Here is a 23,890-nt window from a genome sequence, read left to right as displayed (position 1 = left end):
TTTTCTGAAAAGTTCTAAATGTAATAGTTATAATAACACAACTGGAGATAATTCGTCAGAAGAAATTCTGAAAAACTGAAAAATAAGAAAAATGTACAAAAAAAGTACAGAAAAGGCAAAATTTATAACGCATGGTATTTTCACAATAATGCGTATTGGTCGGAAGTTTCACCTGTAAACGTTATAATAGCGTGAATGGAAATACTTGGTGTAACAAAATTTTGAAAAATTAAAAATTAAGAGAAATATAAAATTATTGTGGAATACTGGAAAACGTATAACCCATGCTATTTATACAATAATGCAGATTTCTCTAAAGTTTCACCTGTAATAGTTGTGATAACGCAAATGGAGATAATTATTCAAACGAAATTTTTAAAAGCTAGAAATAAGGAAAATGTAAAATAATTACGTAAAATGGCGAACCTTGTAATGTCCTGCATTTCCACAATAATACAGAGTTAGGGAAAGTTCCACCCGTATGGTTAAAATAGCGTAAAAGCAGATGACACGTCGAATGAAATTTTGTAAAAATATTTAAATTGCAAAAGTATTTAAGATACTCAAAATGGCAAAGCGTATAGCGACCTGCATTTCCACAAGAATTAAGATTATGCGGAAGATCCACCTAAATTTGTTATATTACCGTAAATGAGATAAATGGCAGAGAGAAATTTTGAAGCTCTAAAAATATTTAAAAGTTACGGAAAATTCCGAACAGCGTAACACCATCCATCTCGACAATAGTGCAGATTCCCCGAAAGGTCCAAATGTAATCGTTATAATAGCGTAAATGGAGATACTTAGTCGAAAGAAGAACTAAGAAATAAGAAAAATATTAAGCAATTGCGGGAAATGGCAAACCGTATAACGGCCTGCATTTCCACAATAATACAGATTTAACGAATGTTGCACTTCATATCGTCAGGATAGAGAAATGTTAATAATTCGTCGGGCAGAATTTACAAAATCCAAGAAATATGACTGTAGACTCATGACAAGCGGCGTAAGAATGCTGCGGCTTAGTACATACTTCTCTCAATTTGTGCTGAATTTTTTCAAGACGACTCTTTGTTTTAACATCACAAAGAAATCACGCATTCCTGACAACTGCAATATGTCTACATGCGACTCTAGCGATGCACCGTACATAACAAACCTAAGAACTGTTTTCAATACACAGTTTATATTGTTTTTCCACAAGGCGATACGGAAGAAAAAACTAGAAATGCCATACCACAAAACGCTATAAGCAAGTGCACAGGATATTTGTTTGCGTATGTGTACCGGCCATAAGGCTTTAATCGAAAACAGGAGGCAAGCAACCTTTCTAAATTCGGTACATACGTGCGCTGCATGGATGTTACAGAACATACCAAAATCAACACTAAACCTGAGTATTTTACAGTAGATAATTGGGCAACAGGTGTACATGCACATTGGACAAAATTACTAGTATGCAAAAAAACTGGAACGTGGGGAGGAACAAGCTTAGCTGGATTATGGAAACAGACTAGTTGTGACCTATTTTTGTTTATTGTAAGTACATTATCACTGTAACAACGATTACTTCCATACAGTCATGCTGCAGGTATTCTATTGCTAGTTCATAGGTATGTCTGGATGCAAGTACCGTGTCGTCCGCATATTGGAACACTCTGCAATGTGCGCAAGAACAGGTTGTTAACGTATATATTAAAATACAAAGGAGCAAGAATAAACCACACGCTGAGGAAAGCGTGTCGCAAAGGAAAGGGCCACTTAAACTCAACTTACCAACTGGTGATGGCCCGGGCCAGTACAAACCCTATGAAGGAAGCTGGATAAGAAGCGAAAGACACCGTCGGTGTTAACTCTACCATTACGCTATGGCAAGCGCCAGCAGCGGCGCAAAGCGCAGGAGACTGATCGAAGCCATCTGGACAAGTTCAGGTGGACTGCAAAGCAACACGCGTTAAGCTGCAAGGTTACAAAGTTCTTCGCAACGCGAGGCAAAGGGTTCTTTCATTTAAAATGTAACAAATAATGCGTGAAATGATCCGCTTTAAATTGTTGAACAGTCGGTACCAGTGATTACATCCGTATGAAAAGTGTTTTATACGTTAACGTTATGGCCAGTAAATTAGGTCATTCATAAAATGTTTTCGCTTATCTACGATTTTTCTCTTACATTTCAGCAACCGTTGAAGGAGTCCCAGCGTAAGTCCATTTGCTACGATTTCCATCTCCTGTACGCTGGAATATATCACACAAAGCGTCTTTTCAGTGTACGAAGTAACGGCTAGCTTTACTGTGTGGAAGTATGTCCCTTCATAAAATTATGTATACTGAGAAATTCAACGGTGTGCACCCTTGCCAGATTGTGGTTCTCGGAGTCGATACCAAAATTCGCTCTCTATATGGGCAACTCTCTTCAGTAAAGTGCCCAGACCTTCCCTCATGTGCCTGTACAATACCCTTATTTCATTTAATCTTCTAGTATTTGCCTATTGAACATTTGACTAAGGTAGTGTACGAATACGTGCGCCCAGACGATCATTAAATCATACTGTGACCTTTGTTTGATCAGCAAAAAAACAAATTAGGCGTTCTTACACATAAGATGGTATCAAGAAAAAAATTAAACAATTTCCACTCAACGTGAAAGCCGGAAGAGGAGACCAATGAGTAATGCGGTGGAGGGGCAGTGGTGTCATTATTCGCTCACTGCTACCACCCCTCAGGCTCATCCCCTGCCTGTCTCACTCGTCTCTTGATGAATTGAACAGAGGTTTTGTCAATGCAATTCAAATATCCCGCCTCCGATGTGGTAGCGCACCCTCTGCCTGGAAAAGCACGAGTGGGTGTGCCGTTCTTTTACTGCGAAGCAGTATACCTCTAACTAGCCGAGGAAATTTTCGTGCCCGCATCAGCGGAAATTCCAGGCTACTATTGGTTACGCAAACAAAGATCCCAGGCTACTACTGGCTATATCCAGGCTAAATAAACTATTGCCACCGCCAAGGATCAAACCTTGGCCCTTAGAAAAACGGAGTAAGAGCCCGTCCTCTTGCCGACTAGGCTATGCCCACACGTGGAGATGAGAGACAGACGGTGGCTTGGATTCACCATCAGGGCTCTACTTGGCGGCGACACATAAAACAAGGGTGAGGGGGAGGCAGTGAGATTTAGGACGTCATAGCCGCGCGTCCCGCCCTCCTCCTCACTCTTCGAAAGACGTTCCCCTTCATTTTCTTTATGCCGACGCTGCTGCGTTTGGGACGCCGCCTCCGCGAATCCCAGTTAACGGCTGGCAGTCTCTTGTTTCACTCTTTGTAATGCCGAGTGTGTCAATTCGAGAGACGCCGCATGGGTAATCGTTGCGGCGGTCGTTTACAGCTTCGTAATCCAGCCACCTTTTTTTTTCTTGTGTGGACGCTTTTTTTCGCCTACTATAATCGGAAAAACCAACACAAGAAGCGTTCCTAACTAAACGAACGGTTAGACTACGGGTAACGTACATCAATTTTACCTTGAATGAACCAGCAGCTTTCTGTCCGTTAAATAATGGGGACGTGTAGTACCAGTGCCAGCGGTTCAGAAGTTTGGAACGGTTATGAGAATACAACCGCCTGTTCAAGTATCCTGTTGACTGTTGGTCGGATGGCCGAAAAGAAGGACCAGCGGGTATCTTTTCGAAGCCTGTTTGGTTGCGTGACGCCATGTAGCCCTGTTTGGGTTCGTGACGCCGCTTGATTGCGCGTGGCAGCGAACGATCCACGAAGACAAGCCGGGCACTTAAAGTGCTCTGCACTTAAAAATGGCCGCTTATTTGCTCAGTTTGCTGGGAATGTCGTCAATGCCTCCCTTCTCTCCCCCGCCCACCTCTCACACTCTCCTTTCATTCCTGCCACGATAAACACCGTGCAGGTTTTGCTGAAGCCAATGCAAATTTCCCACGTTTCACTGCTCGCGCACCGTACGTACATTTCGTAACTTTTGAAGGTGGAGCGCCGAAACAATGTAAAAGATTAGGCGCGAACTCTTTCAAACCGAAAGCTTTCTTAGTTGAACCAATGGTGTTGTGTCAAAAAACTAATACCTCTTCTCGTAGACCAACAGGGCGACGGACAGCTGTAAGAAGATCTCTGGACACACGAGACGTACGCGAAACCTGGCGTCCATTGTGTCAAAACGGTGACTTGAATATCGCGAAAAGGGAACGGTTCTAGACAAGACAGTACACGCGTCGATTATGAAGAAAGAGTATAATAGTTTGCCTTTGTCTCGTAATCCCCACGTATCGGTATACATTCAGGTCGGTCGTCCGTTTACTTAGTACGTCGTCGTATGAGTTTGTTCTACGTTTGCCATTTGGGTGTTTGAAGGCTTGAAACTCGATTGGCCGCACTTTAAGCGAAGGTTGAGCGCAATTTTAGCTTTCGTATTTCTTTCTAGGGATAATGTTTTTTTTTATTATTTTCTAATCAGGATATTGCTTGCGGTGTGTATTTTTCTATTCGCTCTAGCAAATATCAGGAACCCATTATTTTAAATTAAAAGAACACTGCCTAGTACTAGTTTTGCATTGATAATTTGCGTCAAGTATGCCTAATGTTATATTCTTACTCAACAAAGTTGACATATATTTAACGTGGAACCAAAGTTGATGGTTTGGAAAGGTTTCGCATGTGTAAACTTTTCATTTGAGGATGCTTTTATTTTTTGGAAGGCTGGATGAATCCCGTGACAGGCCTACACGCACTGACAGAAGCCAAAATTCTGGTGTTTAGGTAACCCATGCCGTTATCCCGACTCTAATAGTACGGTTAGAACACTTCCTCCAAAACAGTGCCACTTTGTGAAGCTCAACGTGCACGAGGGCATGCATAAGTTCATAAGTGCGTGCATGCGTGTGCGTGTGCGGTTGGTCAGCGTGTGGATAGATAGCTTGATGAATGGATGGCTGGATGGACGGACGGCCGGACGGATGGGTGGGCGGATGGATGGATAGGTGGAACAATGGTGGATGAATGGATTGGCGTACGGGCTGACAGACGGATGGATGGAGGGGTTTAGTGGTGGGTGGGTAGATGGATGGATAGGTGGGTGGGTATAGGAGTCGATGGTGGATGTAGTGATGGAGTGATGGATAGATGGATGGATAAGTGGGTGGGTAGAGGGGTGGGTGGGTGGGTGGATGGATGGATGGATGGATGGATGGATGGATGGATGGATGGATGGATGGAGTGATGGATGGAGTGATGGATAGATGGATGGATAAGTGGTTGGATGGATGGATGGATGGATGGATGGATGGATGGATGGATGGATGGATGGATGGATGGATGGATGGATGGATGGATGGATGGATGGATGGATGGATGGACGGATGGACGGATTGACGGATTGACGGACGGATGGACGGATTGACGGACGGATGGACGAACGGACGGATGGACGGATGGATTTACGGACGGATGGACGGACGGACGGATGGATGGATGGATGGATGGATGGATGGATGGATGGATGGACGGACGGACGGACGGACGGATGGACGGACGGACGCACGGATGGACGGACGGACGGACGGACGGACGGACGGACGGACGGACGGATGGATGGATGGATGGATGGATGGATGGATGGATGGATGGATGGATGGATGGATGGATGGATGGATGGATGGATGGATGGATGGATGGATGGATTGACTAATTGGGGTGTGCCCGTGTCAGTAAAAAACTAGAGATCGCAGTCTCAGCGCAGGGAACCGTCGCGTTAAGAAACAAGCGTTGTTGTAAGTCTTACGTTATACGCATAAATTTCGGTGTGTGACTTGATTTTGGAACACTTTGCGTTCCCCCATCGTTGCTCTTTCGACAGAGCGGTAATTGACTTTTTTTGTTTACCCAACCTTATTATAACTCGTGTACTTCTCATTTCGTCTATCTGTGCAATCTTCTATTTGGTTCGACGTGGTTTCGTTTCGCTGTATTTTCCACCGACTTGAGTCAAGCAAAATGTTCGCATTAAAATGCGTAGAAATTTAATTGTTTATTGTTTATTGTTTATTGTTTATTGGGTGGTGCCCACCAACAGCACTAGGCTTTCTTGGGGGGTGCACACAAAAAGGATAGGGCGACGCACAGATAAACAAACGGTAAAACATGGAGTGCAGGGATCACAAAGTACATAGTACCACCGCACACGCGCGTGCTCGCAGGCACGCACACGCACTCACACACACGTAAGCACGCACGCATGCGCGCACGCACACACACACACACACACACACACGCGCACACACACACACACACACACACACACACACACACACACACACACACACTCAATTTATACATTTAAGGAATTGAGATTACAGTCAGGTACATTAGCACGCGCTGAGACAGGGCTTGTGACAAGGTATACTACAAAGTACATTGGCATACACGCAAGTTCAGTACAATCCACCGTCGTAACTTACTGGGGAACATGGACACTGGTAATAAGTACATATAAAGCAAAATTTATATGTATGCACGGCACATACGCTCGTGAGTGCAAACAAAACATACATACACGCATGCCCACGCGGGTGCATGTGAAGGTGAACAAGTGCAGGCAAATGCGCACGTGCATGCATGCACACACACGTGCGGACACACATACATAGGTGCACGGGAGTATGTGTACGGCAAACGGTGCAAGTGTAGAAAATGGGAAGGGAACGGAAAACACGAACACGAGATAACTTCTATACCATACTGAATGGGCAACAGCGGCTTCAAATGCATGCATTTTTCAGGGCGCGTTTAAAAGAGTTAACATTGCCGGAAAAGACGTCCAAAGATGCACGAAAGTCATCATTGTACACACGTTGCACACGGCACACTGGAGACAGCATCTCTGAGGTGGTCACATGAAAGCAAAGGTGGGGGCGGAGAGCTCGAATTGGTGCCCTTAGCCGAACAGAGCTCACTAATTCCGGGCTGTCGAATCTGGAGTGGATACACTTGAACAAAAACACTAAATCGCGGTTTGTGCGTCTAGATTGCAGTTCTTCGAGCTTCAGCCGCTTGATGACATCCTTGTAAGCGTATTTCTCGTGTAGGGTGTAGCGTCGAGAAAAGATGCGCGTGAACCTTTTCTGAACCCTTTCCAAGCGCAAAGACGACGACGCACTCATGCAGTTCCAGACTGCCGATGCAAACTCCAGCTTTGGGAGTACAAGGGCTTTGTACAGAGCAAGGAAACACGAACCTCCTGAGAAGTCCCTTGTTGCACGAGAGATGGCGCCCAAAGTCCGAAGAGATGAGCGTGCGAGGTAGTTTACATGCGGTGTGAATCGTAGTTTCGAATCCATCAGAACGCCCAAATCACGTGTTTCGCTTACTCTTCTTATCGTCAGAGAGTCGAGGTGGTATGGGAAGGTTAAAGGAGAGGTTTTTCGAGTGTCTGTAATTGTAACGGTCTTCAATGGATTCAAATCTAAGTAGTTAGTTTTGCACCAGGGGAGATTGCTTGTACGTCGCGTTGAAGCTGGGCGCAGTCCGCCTGTGATCCCACTGCGCGATAGAGTTTCATGTCGTCTGCAAACTGCAATAGAGATGAATGCTTTATAATTAACTGCACATCATTCACAAATAAGTTAAACAATAAAGGACCGAGAATAGAGCCCTGGGGAACCCCGGACGGTACAGTGAAGCTGCGAGACTTAGCACCAGCGTACTGAACAAAGTTTGTTCTCTGTTTGAGGTAGGTTGCAAACCAGTCGCAGAAAGCAGGAGCCAAGCCATAAGAAGACAGTTTGCGAAGGAGCAAATCATGGTTTACGCGGTCGAAGGCCTTGCTGCAGTCGAAGTAGATGGCATCCATTTGTTGACGTGAAAGTATGTACTTGCTGGCGTCACTCAGAAAGCAGGCAAGGTTTGATTCGACGGACCGGGCAGGTATAAAACCGTGCTGATTACTATGAATGAGGGGCCGGATTTTGGACAAGAGATAACGGTGTACTACTTTTTCGAAAACTTTTGAGAAAGAACAAAGGAGAGATATTGGTCGGTAGTTCCCAGGCACCGACGCATTTCCGGACTTATGGAGAGGAAAAACAACGCCGGGTTTCCAATTTGTCGGAAAGTGCCGCTCTTCAAGCGAGAGACAAAAAATGTGGCAGAGCAACGGCGCGAAAATGGCAGGGCAGCCTTTTACAATGAAGCATGGGATGTTATCATGGCCTGAGGATTTCTTCGAAGGTAGGCTGCGGATAGCAGCCGTGACATCCTCAACGGTTATGTTGGGCGTGTGTATGACATCACCTATCTGCGCGAGCCGAAGCGGGAAGCCGCTGTCGCGTGACGAGGAGTACGCGGACGAGAAGTGTTTTGTGAATATTTCAACAATGCTGGCTGGGTCGGAAACGATGGTGTCGCCATCCTGCAGAGTAATCCGCTCAGGGGCCTTTCTTGTGCGCGTGCTAAAGATCCGCCAGAAGTCGCTCGGGGATCGGGTGAGCGAAGATTCTGTGAAGTCCGAAAAATGTTTTTTGTCGCGAGCGAGCAGCACTTTCACAAGTGAGCGCTGTTCTTTGAAGTTAGTGTCGGCGGACGTGTGGTTTTTAGCTTTCCTTAGTTTGTGGAATCGACGCTTACTTAGTAGCTTACTTAGTAGTAGATAAATTGTCTTAGTAGCTGAGCATTCTTCCGCAGCTTGTCTTTATTCGGGCTTTAGATAACCGGTTTTCCCTATGGATAGCTAAATACGTTGGGTTATTTTACTGCAACAGCGATTGATTATTTGCCTTAATTGCCTTAATTTTACCAAATATGCATTTTTCAGTAATATGAGGCGTAGGGCAAGGTTTTTTTTTCATGTATGCGACTTATTTATTTTTGCTTCGGTAGTTGTTTAACAGGCGTTCTTATTTTTGTTTTGTTTTTGGAGGCCGTGCTGACATGCATATATTTGAGCCGTTAGTTCACTCCTAATTTTTGCTTTCATTTTTTTATAATTTTGGTATGTCCATATTTTGTACCTCGAATTTTCTTTTTGCGGTTTTATAACGACTCAAATATGTCGATTTCGCGAATTATCCTTTGTGTGCGACTGCAGGCTTTGTCTCGTTTTCGATGTTTTTAATTTGTACGTATTTTGAACTTTTTTTTCTCGGGCATTTCTAGTTCATTTCTCGTTTTTTTTTTCGGCGAGCGGTGTATAAGGTGCATTTTTTTCCTTAGTTTACTCTTGGAAATACTTTATTGTTCTATTATCTTTTTGTTCGTCACAATTTCATTCGACCGGATATCTTCGCCACGTTATCACAATGATGAAATGTGTCAAATCCGCCTATTATGCAATTCTGTACATATGCAGGGCATTGCAGGGTTCTTTTTTCGCTTTCGCGATTTCTTTTATTTTTCACTTTTCCAGCCGTGTTAGTGGGGGCCCTTTTCGGTATCAAAAAAAAAAACACTAAACGCCTCAGGAATGTGCCGCGAACAGGCACCACATGTTTCTTTCTGAATACCCGGATTGGCGCCAAACTGCAACTGTGGTCAACATCGCCAAGATGGCCACCAGCTTTAGCATAGGCGGAGATCGTTTTTATTTCTTCCCTATTGCAGCAGGTAACTTGAAGGCTTGTTGTTGGAGTTAAACAAGATAAACCATTAAGTTTGACCTACGAGTAAAGTGTCAGCGCCAACGGAGGAGTGATTTGCTCACTGATAGTGTTTAAACACGACCGTTTATTGATGTAACACATTGCATACGAGTGTTTATGCAGCATTCGTTGCCACGCAAATCAAAACATTTCCCCACAAAACCTGCAGGGGTGCCAGCGAAGGGCGAAAGTGGGTCATGCTTTTCGGTCTGGTTTTCGCCATCCTCGTCCTCGGCATGGCCTTGGCGTACGCTATGGCTGCACTCGAAATAGGTAAGCGCACTGTGCCTAACATAAGACGCACCTTAACCCTGGACACGTGGAAACATGGGTTACACCTAAATAATTTGTTACGTCCAGGTGAACGGGTAATGCTTACTCTTAAGTTGTTTCCCGCTAGAATGTGTTCAAAATTCCTCAGAATTACCCATAGCATGACTGCGAGCCATAGACCGCTACCACAAGTTTGTTACTCTTTAAAAGTTACTTTCGGTCACTTCTGATTCAACCATTCCCCGCTCACTACAATAGGTATACATGATTTACACTTGGAAACACCTGTAATTATCAAAAATAGTCCCTACTATAGATAAGGAAGACTCACTTGAGAAGATTCTTAGGGGACTTTCTAATTCATCACCCACGGGCTTCAAAAGCAATGCAACACAAAAATGTTTGAAAATTTATAGAAATTTTCCTTATAGCCTAGTTTGGTTCTTTTAAAAAAATATCACTTCTTTGCTGAAACAAAAAAAAATGAAGAAGAAACCCATTTTGGTTTCTCTACTTTTCACTAAATGGTACTAGCTGGCTAGCAAGTGAGGTTTGTGCCCTTATTTCCATACAGGAGTAACATGTTTCCAAACAGAGCAAAGTAGGCCGTTGTAAACATTTGAATGTATTTCTAAAACCTCTCGCTTTCGTGCACGATGATTTTTAAAGGGACAGTGAAGTTATTTATAAACATTGCGGGACTACTAGCGCAAATTGTAGTCCGAGTTCATAGGCCATGTTTTGACCACTCTGACTGCCTTTACGCGAATTTATTTACTAGAAAAATCAATTCGAAAAGGATGACCTTCTCACTGCATCCTCGCCATTTTCTGTGACTTTCTCGTGTGACGTCAGGAGGAAATGACTTGGCTTGACTGCGGTACTGCACGGCTCGCCGACCCTCCTACAGAGTCAATCGGCCAGCGCTTTAGCCCGCCGGCCACCGACGGGTTGTCGCAATTCATTCGCTCAGTCGAAACTAAGGCACGACACTTTTGTGAATAGAAGAATGTGCCTTTCTTTACGTTGTTAGTTTGTACACTGTTTCAAGCTCCAAGTCCAGGTCGCTCCACACACACAAGCGCACAAGCAAAAACGCACATGCGACGCTTCGCTGACTGGTACGCTAGTAGGAAAACCTAAGGCCACCTGAGGGCGGGAGAAGAGTCATCGAAGTCAATATAGGTACTAAGGCAATACAATGAACCGAAACTTTTCCCGTAAAGCGTAAAACTAGGGAGCAGGGAGAACTTCTTGCACTGGGTGAACAATCACAGCCGTCAGCAGAACGACTGCGCATCTGCGAACGCTTTTCCGTCTAAGAAATGCAATTTCTAGACGTGAAACACTGTTGAAATTTTGGGGATACTTACTGAATGAGCGCTACACAACAAATATTCACCTCAGCTGCTTCAAATGCTAAAATATAGCAGTGGCTTAGCTTGGCTATTCCAGGGTATACGTAGCGTGAGCTAAGGTTCAGCTGGTTATTTTTAGGTTTCCTGGTTATCTAGGATTAGCTGATTGTCATGCTTAATGCTGCTAAAACAATCTCCAATCCAATCCAGTCCGGGACAGTCCAGTCCAGTCCAATTCAATTCAATCCAGTCCAGTCCAGTCCAGTCCAGTCCAGTCCAGTCCAGTTCAATCCAGTCCAGTCACTGCTCCTCGAGCAGGCGCAGCGTGGCCCTCTAGGAGCCACGTGAAACGGCTATCAAGCGGTTCCGGGGCACCGTCAGACTTGGCTACTGCGCAGCGGTGGCGCACAGCTGGGCATGCACCGGCGCCAGTGCGTCTGCCGTGGCTATGACGTCACTCATCTGGAATGTGCAGACAGGCGAATGTGCACACCCAATTCTCTAAACAGGCGTACTCCAATTTTGGATTAGATTTCCAATCCAATACAATACAATTTAATACAATAAAATCCAATCCAATTCAAATCCAATCCATTCCAAGCCAAGCCAATTCGATCCAATGCTCCCCGCGCTTGCGCAGCACGGCCCTTCAAGGTCCACGCGAAACTGCTCAACCTCGGCCGGTGTAGCTTACGCTACAAAACTAAGTAAACGTTTAAATTGCTTACACATTATACACGTTATATTTCCAACGCCAGCAGCGCTGGCCCGTGGCCGATTGGTCTTGAGTGCTAGGTATGTTATTTTGCAAGCTGAAAGTTCGAATCCCCGAGGATAAGTTGTTTTTGGTAAGTTTATTTTTTTAGTTTTCGGCCGATCTTTTCTATACTGAGTTCACCATTTTTGAGGCGAAACGTTTACTGCTCCACGAGCGATTTTGCAGAACGCGCGCAGACTAACACCGACCATCTAGCGAGTTCTCGTTGGCGTGCTGTTGCCATAAGCACCGACTGTTTGCGGGCAGTGGGCACAGGCCAGAACGGGCCCTTGGCCTTGTCCGAACACGCTTTTTACGATACAGCCATGAGTGAGGCAAACTCACGAAATGGGAGAAAAGCGCATGGAATTTGAGCGTCTGCGGTGAAGCGGAGGGCGTTCACCCACTGCGTAGACCTCGGCTAGTGATTTCTACGATTCCAAGCCGTCCTGGTAGGATTATCTGACACATTTTACAGCCGACAAAATGGCAGAGGCGCGCTGTGGCGATTACTGAGATATCGAAAATGCCCCTCCAACGATAACGTCGGATGTCAAGCATGTTGTTTCACAGTACCGAAACGGAAACATGTTTGAATGCTAATCTTGGACCGTTGTCCAATCACATTGCACCTCCTCTCCACGTCACAGCGTTTAGTTGGTGTGACCGCCGCAAACCGGGCATGGTAGTTTTACTTCTTTCGGGCTTTATAAAAGAATTACCGACTGATCAACCGGGTGAAGGATAAAAAGTGTTAAATTGAGCCAGTCTACGCAGTGGAAGCAAAAACTGGAGCTTGACAAATTCACTTCAGTGTCCCTTTAGGCCCCCCGTGGGTCATGAAGTAGCGTCCCATCGGAATGTTAACAGGTGAATCCCCGTTAACCTAGAATTTGAGCCTCCGAATTCTTCCTTGTGAGCAGCTTTTCTGTCAGCCATTATGACAGCCCCGGAGTCTTTAACTAACACACACATACGCACACACGCACACACACGCACACACGCACGCACACGCACGCAGGTACGTACACACACACGCAGGCAGATACTCATGCACGCACACCCTCACGCATGCACGCACAGACACTTGCGTACAAATCTATTTCATATATAATCCCCGAAGCGCACTTAACCGAGCCTACACCTGTTAACGTGTCATTAAAGGTGGATTGGTGTGTGGCGACGTACTCCAGCAGATGCGCTGGCTCTTAACTCAGAATGGGCGGGAACGCTTTTGACTGCTAGCTGACCGGTTTCTACCATCGGCCTGTGCAAAACAAACAGTGCTTACAGCCGAAGATCTCTTGGTTAATCTTTCTCTTGGTAAATCCTACAGGTGCAACTCCGCTAGGTTAAACCCAGTAAACGAATTTAGATCAGGACATTAATTTAAATTTTATTCTTGAAGCCACCATTTTGTAACGTCAAGACCAATTCCCAAGAGATTTCTGTGCAGTTTGTGAGCGTTCGTCAAAGTTGTCTGTCATGTTCTGCATTGTTTATTAAGTCTCGCTTTGTTCTAAAAATCAGTTTAGAAATGGTATTTTAACATTTAAGAGTGATCAAAGCCACCACGTCTAAAGGCATAGTCGCACGTTTACTCAAGACAAAATTTGCGAATGCAAAATATCGACTTGATAAACCCGTTTTACAAGGTTACGACAAACAGCACGCAGACTCCCTATGGACGAACATATCAGAGAGCACACTTCGTTTTCCTAACCCTTTCAACAGCCACACATCAACAGCTGTGCTGACGTAGCTTTCATTCTACCCTCAATCTCTTGGTGACTGCCAGAGCAAGTTAAATACTGCATTGCGGGACAATATATCGATGATGCCCTTCACGCTTTACACTCGGTATTTTACTGCTCAAAATCCTCATACAGCAAACTCCGCTTAAGACTAACTCGGTTAAGACAAACTCCAAGGTTAAGACGAACAACACATTTGGCCTCTCGTAGCGTGCACAATGCCAAAAACCTGCGCTTAAGACGAATTTCTGGCAATGCGAACACATTGCACGGTCCCTTCGAGTTCGTTGAAATGAGAGACTCCTTAATGGAGAATCCAACCGGAGCTGGGCGGGAAGCAGCATAAGGCGAAACTGTCATGTTGGCATACCTCGGTTGAAATAAGCTTGCATTTTTAGAGTGTTTCTGTAATCGGCGGAGGTTTTGATATTCTGGAACGGCGACGGTCCCCACGGTATCGAGAAATACCAGGCGAAAGTAGAAACGTGTAGTCTCAATGTCCCTGGGGAAGGCGCCACAGACTCCAAGCGCAGATGAGGGAATAGAGGAAGGAACTGAGACTTCAACGGGAGTTGTGCAGCTAGTCGTTATTCCCCCAGGCCTCGCGGTAGCGCTATAGGAAGACCAGCGTTATTCGGCCTCACATTCCCACGTTCTTGTAGCTTTGCCTCACTGTAGGGGCGGGGATTGGTGCCCGAAGGCTGCGTTATCTGATGTGAGATGAATCCAGAGGAACACCCAGCATGCACGCAGCAGTACCAGCTCCATGAAAACCATGAAAAGGGCCAAACAAAGCTTCGCTTTAGCAGCCCTTCTACAGACTGGATAAGATGTAAAGCGATTAAAAATATAGAGACCTGAAGCACAGCGTCCTGTAGCCAGGCATTGCACCAGGCATACTCGTCATGCATCCTCCATTTGAACCCTGCTGATATTGCTAACCATTCTTGGGTCGCTTCCTCCTCATGTTTCGGTCTAGCCGTTTGTGCAAGCGCAGGAAGCTGCCTGCCAGCTACACGTCACTGCGTTGTCGCTCCATGAGACTAATCAGTTTTCTACAAGAAGTCGAATAGCATTCTTCATTCATTCAAAAGAAGGCAAAATTTGCGCCGCCCACACCACGGGTTGCAATATTACCTGTTCCTCATACTATTATTGTCATTATGTGCATCCCAGCCCATTTTCCCTTTATCTACAATAGGAATTTCCACCTCGAGGTGCTTAAAAGTGTATCTGGAGTAACGCACTTCCCATCAGCCACAGTACAACTGTCACGGGTTGGCCGGTTCCTTCGCCCTGTCTGTCACTGCTTCTTTCGTGAAGCTAAACAAGGCAAGAAAAATTATCGAGGACCTCTAAAACAAATACTCAGGAATACGCTTCTAATTTTTCACTATTTTTGGACATCTGCTCATGTTTTGACTATAAACTCGTTCGTAAACAAACCCAGATTTTACTTCAGCTCCGTTTACTCTCGCCATCGGAGATTTGAAGACATTCAGCTGCTTGAGAACATTACATTGTTGTTGCCCCCGAAACTATGCAGGGGTTGAAGACGTCGAAGAAGACGTCGAAGGGAAAGGTGGCAAGTCATCGAAGTCGCCAGACGACGCTGATCCAATCAAGATTCCTACAGATGTCACAAAGAGACGACACGGAAAAACAATACGTGAGTCGTGGAAATTCGTTTTTGTTACGCCACCTAACTAAAAAACAACTTCCAAACCAGTAGAATGCAGAAAATCTCGAAAAAGTGAGAAAATTGTCAACAAATGAATGGAAGTATTACGACTCTTGCCTAGATTGTGAGTTTTTTGTTAAACATTTTGCTGAGTATCCATATGTTCGGAATTTTCTGTTAGTAACTTTTCTTCAGCTTATCTTTGCAAATTATTTAAATACACACTTGTAATGATAAAGTGCCTTTTCTTCCATATTTCTGTATTTTTCTTCTGCGAAGATTGAAACCGTAGTACAGGCTTGGCCCGTTGAAATTTTCTCGGGTTTTCCTCCTTTTTTTTTCTGGGGTCTCTATTTAAGTCCTACCTTTTTAGAGCGATGCACATTATCGATTTTTCCAGTTACTTTAGTAAGCAATGCCTTTTTTCTATTTGCGGCATTTTCTTAATGATCAAAATTTCTTTTGGCCACTTATCTCTGTTTACGCTATCATGACGATTAAATGTTAGTTCCGCGAAATATGCATTCTTGTGTAAATACAGGATGTTGCCCATTTGGATCAGTTTCCGGAATTTTTTAGTCGTATTTCCAAAGTTATCTTTTGTGCTCCATCGGTTTAGTCTTCGTTTTTTAGAGGCTATGCAGAACATGTATGATTTGATTCCGCCAGACCATTTTAAAGCGAACCTATCCGCATTTCACTGATGATTCCCATACGCAAACACGCACTCCAGGAAGGCAATGTTGTATGGCGATTATTATGATGGTGGAGCAAGTGTAGAAAATTAGAACGCGGCCGTGCGGAGCCTAGCAACAGCTCCGTTAGGCCGCCAACTTTAAAGGTTCACGTGCAGCAGAGGAAGGAGGTGATGGAGGCATGGGACGGCGCGACGTATATAGGCCTAACGTTATGTTTTGAGGTGAACCTCGACCTCCGTTACCCACAGCTCGATGAACGGTGAGAAGGACGTTGCTTTGTATGCAGGAAGACAGTTATCCTCAGGACGTTAGGCCTAATGTCGCATTTTGAGGTTTAGGACGTATAGCTTAAGGTCACGTTTTCAGGTTTAACACATTGCACTGGCACACACTCAAAAAAGTACGCACGGTACGCCAAGCAGAAGGCACCGTTTCACCCATAATATTCCCAACCCAAACGTTAAGTATATGTAGTCCGTTCACTGGAGGTGTGTATAAAAATTTTACCGGTTCTATTTTATTTTTGGTTGTTCAAAGCTTCATCCTATTAATTGTCTTCACTGACGCTATAAAACGAATAAATTTGGAAAAAATGCAGGGCGTTACACAGTTGGCTCATTTCAAAGCAAAAGGTACCGACCGATTCACGCAGTAAATCCCAAACCCGAAGGTTATCTATGTCGTTTGTTCGCTGTAGGTGTTTGTAAAACTTTTACCTGTTCTATATTTTTTTATTTTTCGTAATTTCGTCTATCAGTTCTCTTCGTGAATGCTATGAGAAATATTATATTCGTAAAAAATGCAGGGCGTTACAAAGTTGGCTCTTTTCCTCCTATTTTTAATAGTACATCCAACGTTCTTTTTATGGCTTTATTAGTTTAGATTTTGTTCTTTGGAGGAGATGTTTAAGATGCACATTTCTGAATTCGTCAAATGTGTACCGTACACGACTTCTGGAATCTTTTTTTTTTCTTCGTATTCTTTTAGTCATCAAAATTTTGTTCAAGCAATCATCGGCGTTTTCACTATTATAGCGTGTAAACGAGTTACTTCCCTCCAATTATGCATTTCTGTGCAGATTGAGGCCGTTGCACCGTTGATGCACTGTTATTTTTTCCTTCCTATTTTTTCATTCCTATGCAAGAATCGTCGCAACAGAAAACATGACAGCATCGCGGCTACATCTGGAATCACTAATCATTCAGACCACATCTAACATAATCGTAACGACCGAAATCTAAACCCGATCTATGCACGCTCTTTGCAGCGATTACTCAAGCCCACTTAAACGACCCACTTCCTGTGATGCATTTATTGTGCACAAGGCTTCTGTGCTGGAAGCCGAAACGTCAGTACATTTTGTTTAGACTGGTCGGCGCCTCTTTTTTGTTCGTAATGTACCCTCCCGGCCAGGCGGTATTCCGTCATGCTCTCGATTTCATAAGGAATACCTCAGTAACCTCAGATCTGCTGATGGCGTTACCTTGCTAAGTAACTGGGGCGATGAATTGCAAAGCATGATTACCGCACTGGACAAGCAGACTAGAATTGTGGGCCTGAAAATTATTATACAGAAAACTAAAGTAATGCTCAATAACCTCGGGGGAGCACAGCGGTTTGAATTAGGTGGCGAAGAAGTGGAAGTGGTAAGCGAATATATCTCCTTACGCCAATTAGTGACCCCGGATCCCAAATATGAAGCAGAGATAACTAGGATAAGAATGGGGTCGAGTGCATTCGGCGGGAATTCCCGGATTATGAATTGAATCTACGATTGTCCCAGAAGAAGAAATTGTATGTCAATTGCACTTTACCGCTCCTCAAATACAGGGCAGAAGTTTGAAGGATAACTGAAAGGGTTCAACTTAAATTGAGGGTGACGTAGCGAGCAATGGAACGGAAGATGATAGGTGCAACATTAAGGGACAAAAAGAGAGCGGACTGGGAAAGAGAACAAATGCGTGTTAAGGACGTACTAGTATAAATTGAGAAGACTAAATAGGTGTGGGCAGGGCGTCTAATGCGAAGGCAAGATAACCATTGGTAATTAGGGGTAACAGTATTAAGGCTAACAAAGTGGATCCTTAGAGTAGTTAAGCATGGCAGAGATGCGGTAGAAAGTTCAATAGACAGGTGAGATCAAGAAGTGTGCGGGGATAAATTGGTAGCAGTTATCACAGACGGGGATAATTGTCGATCTGTGGTAGAGGCATTTTCCCCGCAGAGGGCATCGATGATGATGATAATGATTATCAAAAGCAGGACAAATTGACTTACTCTTCTTCTTTGCTTTGCCGAAACAGCTACCAAAAAAACCACCACAGCAATACCGGACGAAAACCCGCGTGAGTATTTCGCCTTCTGTTTCTAAAGCACAAATAAACACAATAGCACACTCTGCGAAAAAGAGGAACATTACTATGACTTGTCGCTCCTCGCTCGACGATCTACCATTGTCGCAGAAGAAAAAAGTGTATTTCAGTTGCTCCTTATCGGTACTCAACTACGCGGCAGAAATTCGAGGGCTCACTAAAAGGCTTCAACTTAAATTGAGTGCGACTTAACCAGCAATGGAACGCAAAAATATAGGTGTAAAACTAAGGGACAAGAAAATAGCGGATCGGGAGTGTGAGCAAATGCGCGTTAAGGACGTATTGGTATAAATTAAGAAGAATAAATGGGTGTGGGCAGGGCGTCTAATTCAAAGGCAAGATAACCATTGGTAATTAAGGGTAACAGTATTAATCTAACAAAGTGGATCCTTAGAGTAGTTAAGCATGGCAGAGATGCGGTAGAAAGTTCGATGAACAGATGATATCAAGGAGTTTGCGGGAATAAATTGGTCGCCGTTATCACAGACGGGGATAATTCTAGATCCGGGGAGAGGCCTTCGCCCTGGAGAGGGCGTAAATGATGATGATGATGATCAAAAGCAGTCCAAAGTGACTTAACTCTTCTTCTTTGCTTTTTCCCGAAACATCCACCAAAGCCACAACAGAGGAGCCGAGACCAACCCCATGTGAGTATTTCGCCTTCCCTTTCTAACGCACAAATAAGTACAATAGCACACACTGCGAAAAAGGAAAACATTATCATAACTTGTCGCTCCTCGCTCGACGACCAGCTAGACATAAATTTGCAGAAATATGCGTCCAAAGGGGGTTGACAGGTAATCGCGAAAGCGCCTACCGCTTTTGAAACCAGATATGGTGCAAGCCGCGAGGGATCAAATGAAACGAATGGGGGGAATAAATGGCTGATAAAGTCTCTTTCAAAAGACCTTCGACAATTGGCCATCAACACCACCGCAATTCACATCTACATTGCATTCTAAAGACTGTCTGTAGTTTATTTACAATGTGAGGAGGCGGCTACCTAGGGGCCCCCAGCCCAATGCATTTTGCGTTGGACCGAGAAGACACGCCACAAGGGCGACCGCGATGGGGCTGATTTCTAATCTATAAGGTCTGGGCACAGGCTGGCAACAAGACGCGGCAACGTATTCAGGGATTTCAGGCTTAGTGCATGAGTTGACGGTGGGCAGATTGCCCCGTCCAGCGTCTTCTCTCTCATTACAAGTTTCAAAAAGCTTTGATTACGTGCTCGAGCATCCATTAGCCAATTGCAGAGTTGTAGGGTAGAGCTAGACCTGAAAATACTGATGACAGAGACAGGAGCCTGGCCTTACTTTGATGAGTTCAAAGAATGTCGTCCTCCCAAGAGTTCATTTGCTTTGTTACTCCTCGATTAAATGGGACATGAAGACAAGATAAAACTTTGGTTTACTAATGACACTGGTCCGCACTAACGCCACGCATGCAAATTTTGTGCGACATTCCTGAAAAATATAGTTGCAAAAGAAAACATGAAGCAGCGCTGAATTCCAAGCCACTTTCCGGTGACATCATGATATCGAAGAATCTTGTTTGCGCGTTTTGCGGCCGCTGAACCAAGCTGCCACTTGGTACCAATGACTGGGTAGTTGTAGCGGAGCCTTTTGTTCTGTTCGATAGTGTCTCTTAGAGTCTAACGCACAGTAACTATTTATTTATTTATTTATTTATTTATTTATTTGGTTTCATTTATTTTATTTTTAATTATTTTTATTTATTATTTATTTATCTCTTTGTATGTTTGTTTATTTATTTATTTATTTATTTATTTATTTATTTATTTATTTACTACAAGTACCTACATCGCCCATTGGGCATTGTTGTAGGGGGGCTACAGTATAAAAAATAGAAAAACGACAAATTATAACCAAACAACAATTACACATGGCAGCATACAACAGAAATCTAAAGAATTACAGCACAACACTGGAAAGAACGTAGATAATCCATAATTATAACAAAGGAGTAATACATAACGTAAAATAACGAGCAACCAAACTAATTAGTACACGTTGAATATAACAAATATATAACATTTGTTGAATATAACAAATGGGTTAATTTATCAACTCAAAATGTTGTTTCAATGGCTATTACGAAATTAGAATGTGAGAATATTGCAATGTTTAGTGCGTTGCAATGGTTAACATTGTTGGGAAACAAGAGTATTTAGGTACATTCAACCTGGAGTTATATTCCTAATTTTTGGGTTTATCCAGTTCCGTTATTCTAGCGAGCAATTGATCGCTGTAATGCGCATTTTGAAAGTATTTCGTTATTTCGCGTGTTTTTTTTCTTCTAAAAACAAGTCTTGTGGACCCAATATAGCTGAGTGAAATACCAAAGGCCAGTCTATCAAATTGAACTAAGCTGTATTTGTCTTCATCGCGTCTTTAAACGCTGGTGTGATGTGTTCCAGCGGCCATAGAAAGGACACCCTTAACTCACCCTTCGTATCACAGACAAAGAGCTCATCTGCACCGTGGGAGCCGACGCAGTCCTGCAGAGTATGTACCCAGGCGACGGACTCTGCGACTACCTCTACTACACCGAACTCACCGTGGACGGCAAATTAACGACAGCATGGCAAGACAAGGGCTGGCTGATGTTCCAGAAAATGTTGAAGTCAATGTCTAATACTGCCGGAGGAATCGCTTTCGACATACAGTGAGTAAACGTCTTTTGCAGTCAGTTTTTCTGTGAAGGATCTTTTGAAATCATCATTTGCAGAGCCTACTCAGATCCACTCCAGGACGAAGGCAGCTCTCTCGTTACCTTCCAACCGCTTTAGTCTTGAACTCCTCGCGTCCATTGTTTGCTACTGAATTTCCTTGTTTCATCCTTCTATGGAAATACTGCCCTTCCCCTTCTTCTACTCCCATCTGCTCGTATCCACTCTGATACCTTGGGACACCACCACTCGTCATTTAATCTCACTATTTTTGTCATTTTTCTCACGGTTTTTGAACAAAAAGTAAGGCTTAATCTTGAAAGACAAGGAAACTTGCGAAAAGTAGAAAGCCCGGCATGCAGTGTGTGCGAGCTAGGCAAGAATAATTTCTAATAACCATTCAAAACTGACTCGCGTTTTTAAACGGGCAGGACGAAGATAGTGTACGCATGAAAAATCAGTCTAACAACGGCAATCACTGAATGAGCAGAAGATGCAGCAGTAGCAGTATGTAGGAAACACTCATAACTTACCTCAGAAAACGAACCAACTAATCGCGAAACGTAAGAACTTGAACCTGTGGAGTAGGGCGGATCATAATGAATTAGCCGATCTGTAAAAATTAAAAGAAGTAAAAGGAATGACATTTCTGCATAGAACATGGAAGTGGGTGAGGCAATGCGGGAAATAGAACGAAGCCTCAAAGCAACTAACAAGAAGCTAGCCGTGGGAAAAGACAATGCGCGCACTCAGACCTGCAGGGCAACGTTACGATCAGCATGGAGGAGGTAATAAAAGTCGCACAACTATTCTACACCAGGCTATACGCCAGCGATAGTAGACCAGGGAAAACTACTGAGCGTACAAGCTTATCTTGCTAGGTCCTACTAGTAACTTAAGAAGAAGGAAAGGCCCCCAAAGGCATGAGAATCGGTAAAATTGCCGTAAACTACGGCATAGCCTTTCACGTTTTAAAGAAAGGAGGAGACAATGTACTGGAAAAGCTTACCTCACCATTTTCAGAAGCCATAAGAAGGCCCTAAAATTGGCCATAAAATGATAAAAAAACGCCAACAAAATTCTGATTCCAAAAAAGGAAATACCAAAGACGTTAAGAATTATAGGCCCACCGGCCTCCCAGTAGTTAATTATTTAAGCACATAAGTGAAAGCCTAATTTTTTAACAACCGAGACAGCAGGTGAGGTTAAGGAAATAATTGTCAGCAATGGATCCCATCTATGTCGTCTATCATATAATAGACCCGCCTTCTACACGACACGGATCTGATTTGGTTCCGATCGTCTGAGCTGCAGTCGCACGCTATAGTGGCACTACATCATCATCCTTCCGTAAAGGAGGCTCCTTTCCCTTACCTGTCAGTGTTGGTCTCCCTTCACGGCTGACAGGCAGAGAATGAAGACCCAACCACGCCTCAATGTCGTAGCTGAGGAACAATTGTGAGCTTTTTACCCCAACGAGGACGCTACGTCCGGTACGCTGTGCAGGGTGTTATTCAGCATTTTCTTGTTCTATTGATACAGCTAACATTAAAAATGTTATCTGCACTGTGTAATCTTCCCAGAATATTTTTCACTCGAAATATTTCAGAAATATGCGATAGTCGCATTCTTTCTGTTTAGCTATTTCATAACGTTCCACGTTTGCCGATTACGTTCTTCGCTGTGAATGCATACTCATTGTGAGTGAAACAATGCTCTTCTCTCGCCATTTAAGTTGAAGAGCGCCTAATACTTGCTCACTATCATTGTCCTTGTGGTGACATACTTTTCAGCTATGTCTCCCCGGACGCTTTAGGACAAGACGCAGTCGTTGAAGAACTCGGCAAACTCGCCGAGCAGAAAGTGGCGCATTACGGGCTGCTAAACGTCATCGCCCATCACTCGGGACTGGCTGGACTGCTGCAAAAAGCTCAAACCCTGCTAGGAGTGAGTGCGGCGGCATGACACAACCACCTCGACGCATTGGCTAAAGAGCGCATATGAATTGACTGCTTCATGCCCCTTTATAATGTTTAATGACTACAGTCTATCTTGGGATACTAGCTACGAAAATTTGGTGTGTCTGTCCGTGTCTGTCCCACTACAAACAAGATGGTTCAGCGATAAATAATTACAGAACGACAACTTTGCATAGGCAAAACGTTTCCAACCCACTAAATCTAGAAACATACCCCATATTTGTTACCATTGTTCAGCAAAAAGAAGACATTTGTCCTATTTGAGCCAGAACGTAAAACATGTGGTATTTAAATATTCTTTATTAAAATTACATGGCTGCTTGATTTTCTCCACTGCAAATCAAATACTACGGGTTGAAAACAATGTTTTGCCAAGTAATCAAAAAAGCGGTGGCGCCCAAGCCCTGACCTCATGGCGGCATTCAAAGAAGTCCGTAAATAACGGAACGTTCATGGCGCCCGAGCAGCGGAACTCGGTGAAACTAAATTGAATTGTGGGAACCTCGCCATGTTTAGCGTAGGGAGGAAAACCGAGAGGAGGAGGCGGGAAAAACATTCATAATTGTGAAATAACCATCGCTTTTATAAAGCGGTCGGAAAAATCCCGGTTCATTTACATCAAGGTGAAACCTAGGGGGAAGCGAAGCATGCACTGTATAAGCGCATTTTTGGCGCCTTGGTGT

The 23,890-nt window shown here is 44.0% G+C and overlaps 1 protein-coding gene across 1 annotated transcript in view; it reads left to right on the top strand.

The window, feature by feature from the left end:
* The first annotated feature begins 9,840 nt into the window (after positions 1-9,840).
* The window catches only part of LOC144177860 (uncharacterized), a 55,176-nt gene continuing 41,126 nt past the window's right edge, over positions 9,841-23,890 (top strand). The window contains exons 1-4 of the mRNA XM_077705440.1: positions 9,841-9,916; positions 15,332-15,454; positions 21,020-21,224; positions 23,022-23,175. Coding sequence (XP_077561566.1) covers positions 9,841-9,916; positions 15,332-15,454; positions 21,020-21,224; positions 23,022-23,175 — 558 coding nt within the window. The remainder of the gene's footprint in view (positions 9,917-15,331; positions 15,455-21,019; positions 21,225-23,021; positions 23,176-23,890) is intronic.

Source organism: Haemaphysalis longicornis, unplaced genomic scaffold (assembly GCF_048455015.1).
Source record: "Haemaphysalis longicornis isolate Haplotype H1 unplaced genomic scaffold, Haemaphysalis longicornis Haplotype H1 scaffold_33, whole genome shotgun sequence".
NCBI lineage: Eukaryota > Metazoa > Arthropoda > Arachnida > Ixodida > Ixodidae > Haemaphysalis > Haemaphysalis longicornis.
This window is presented reverse-complemented; position numbering and strand designations above follow the sequence as displayed.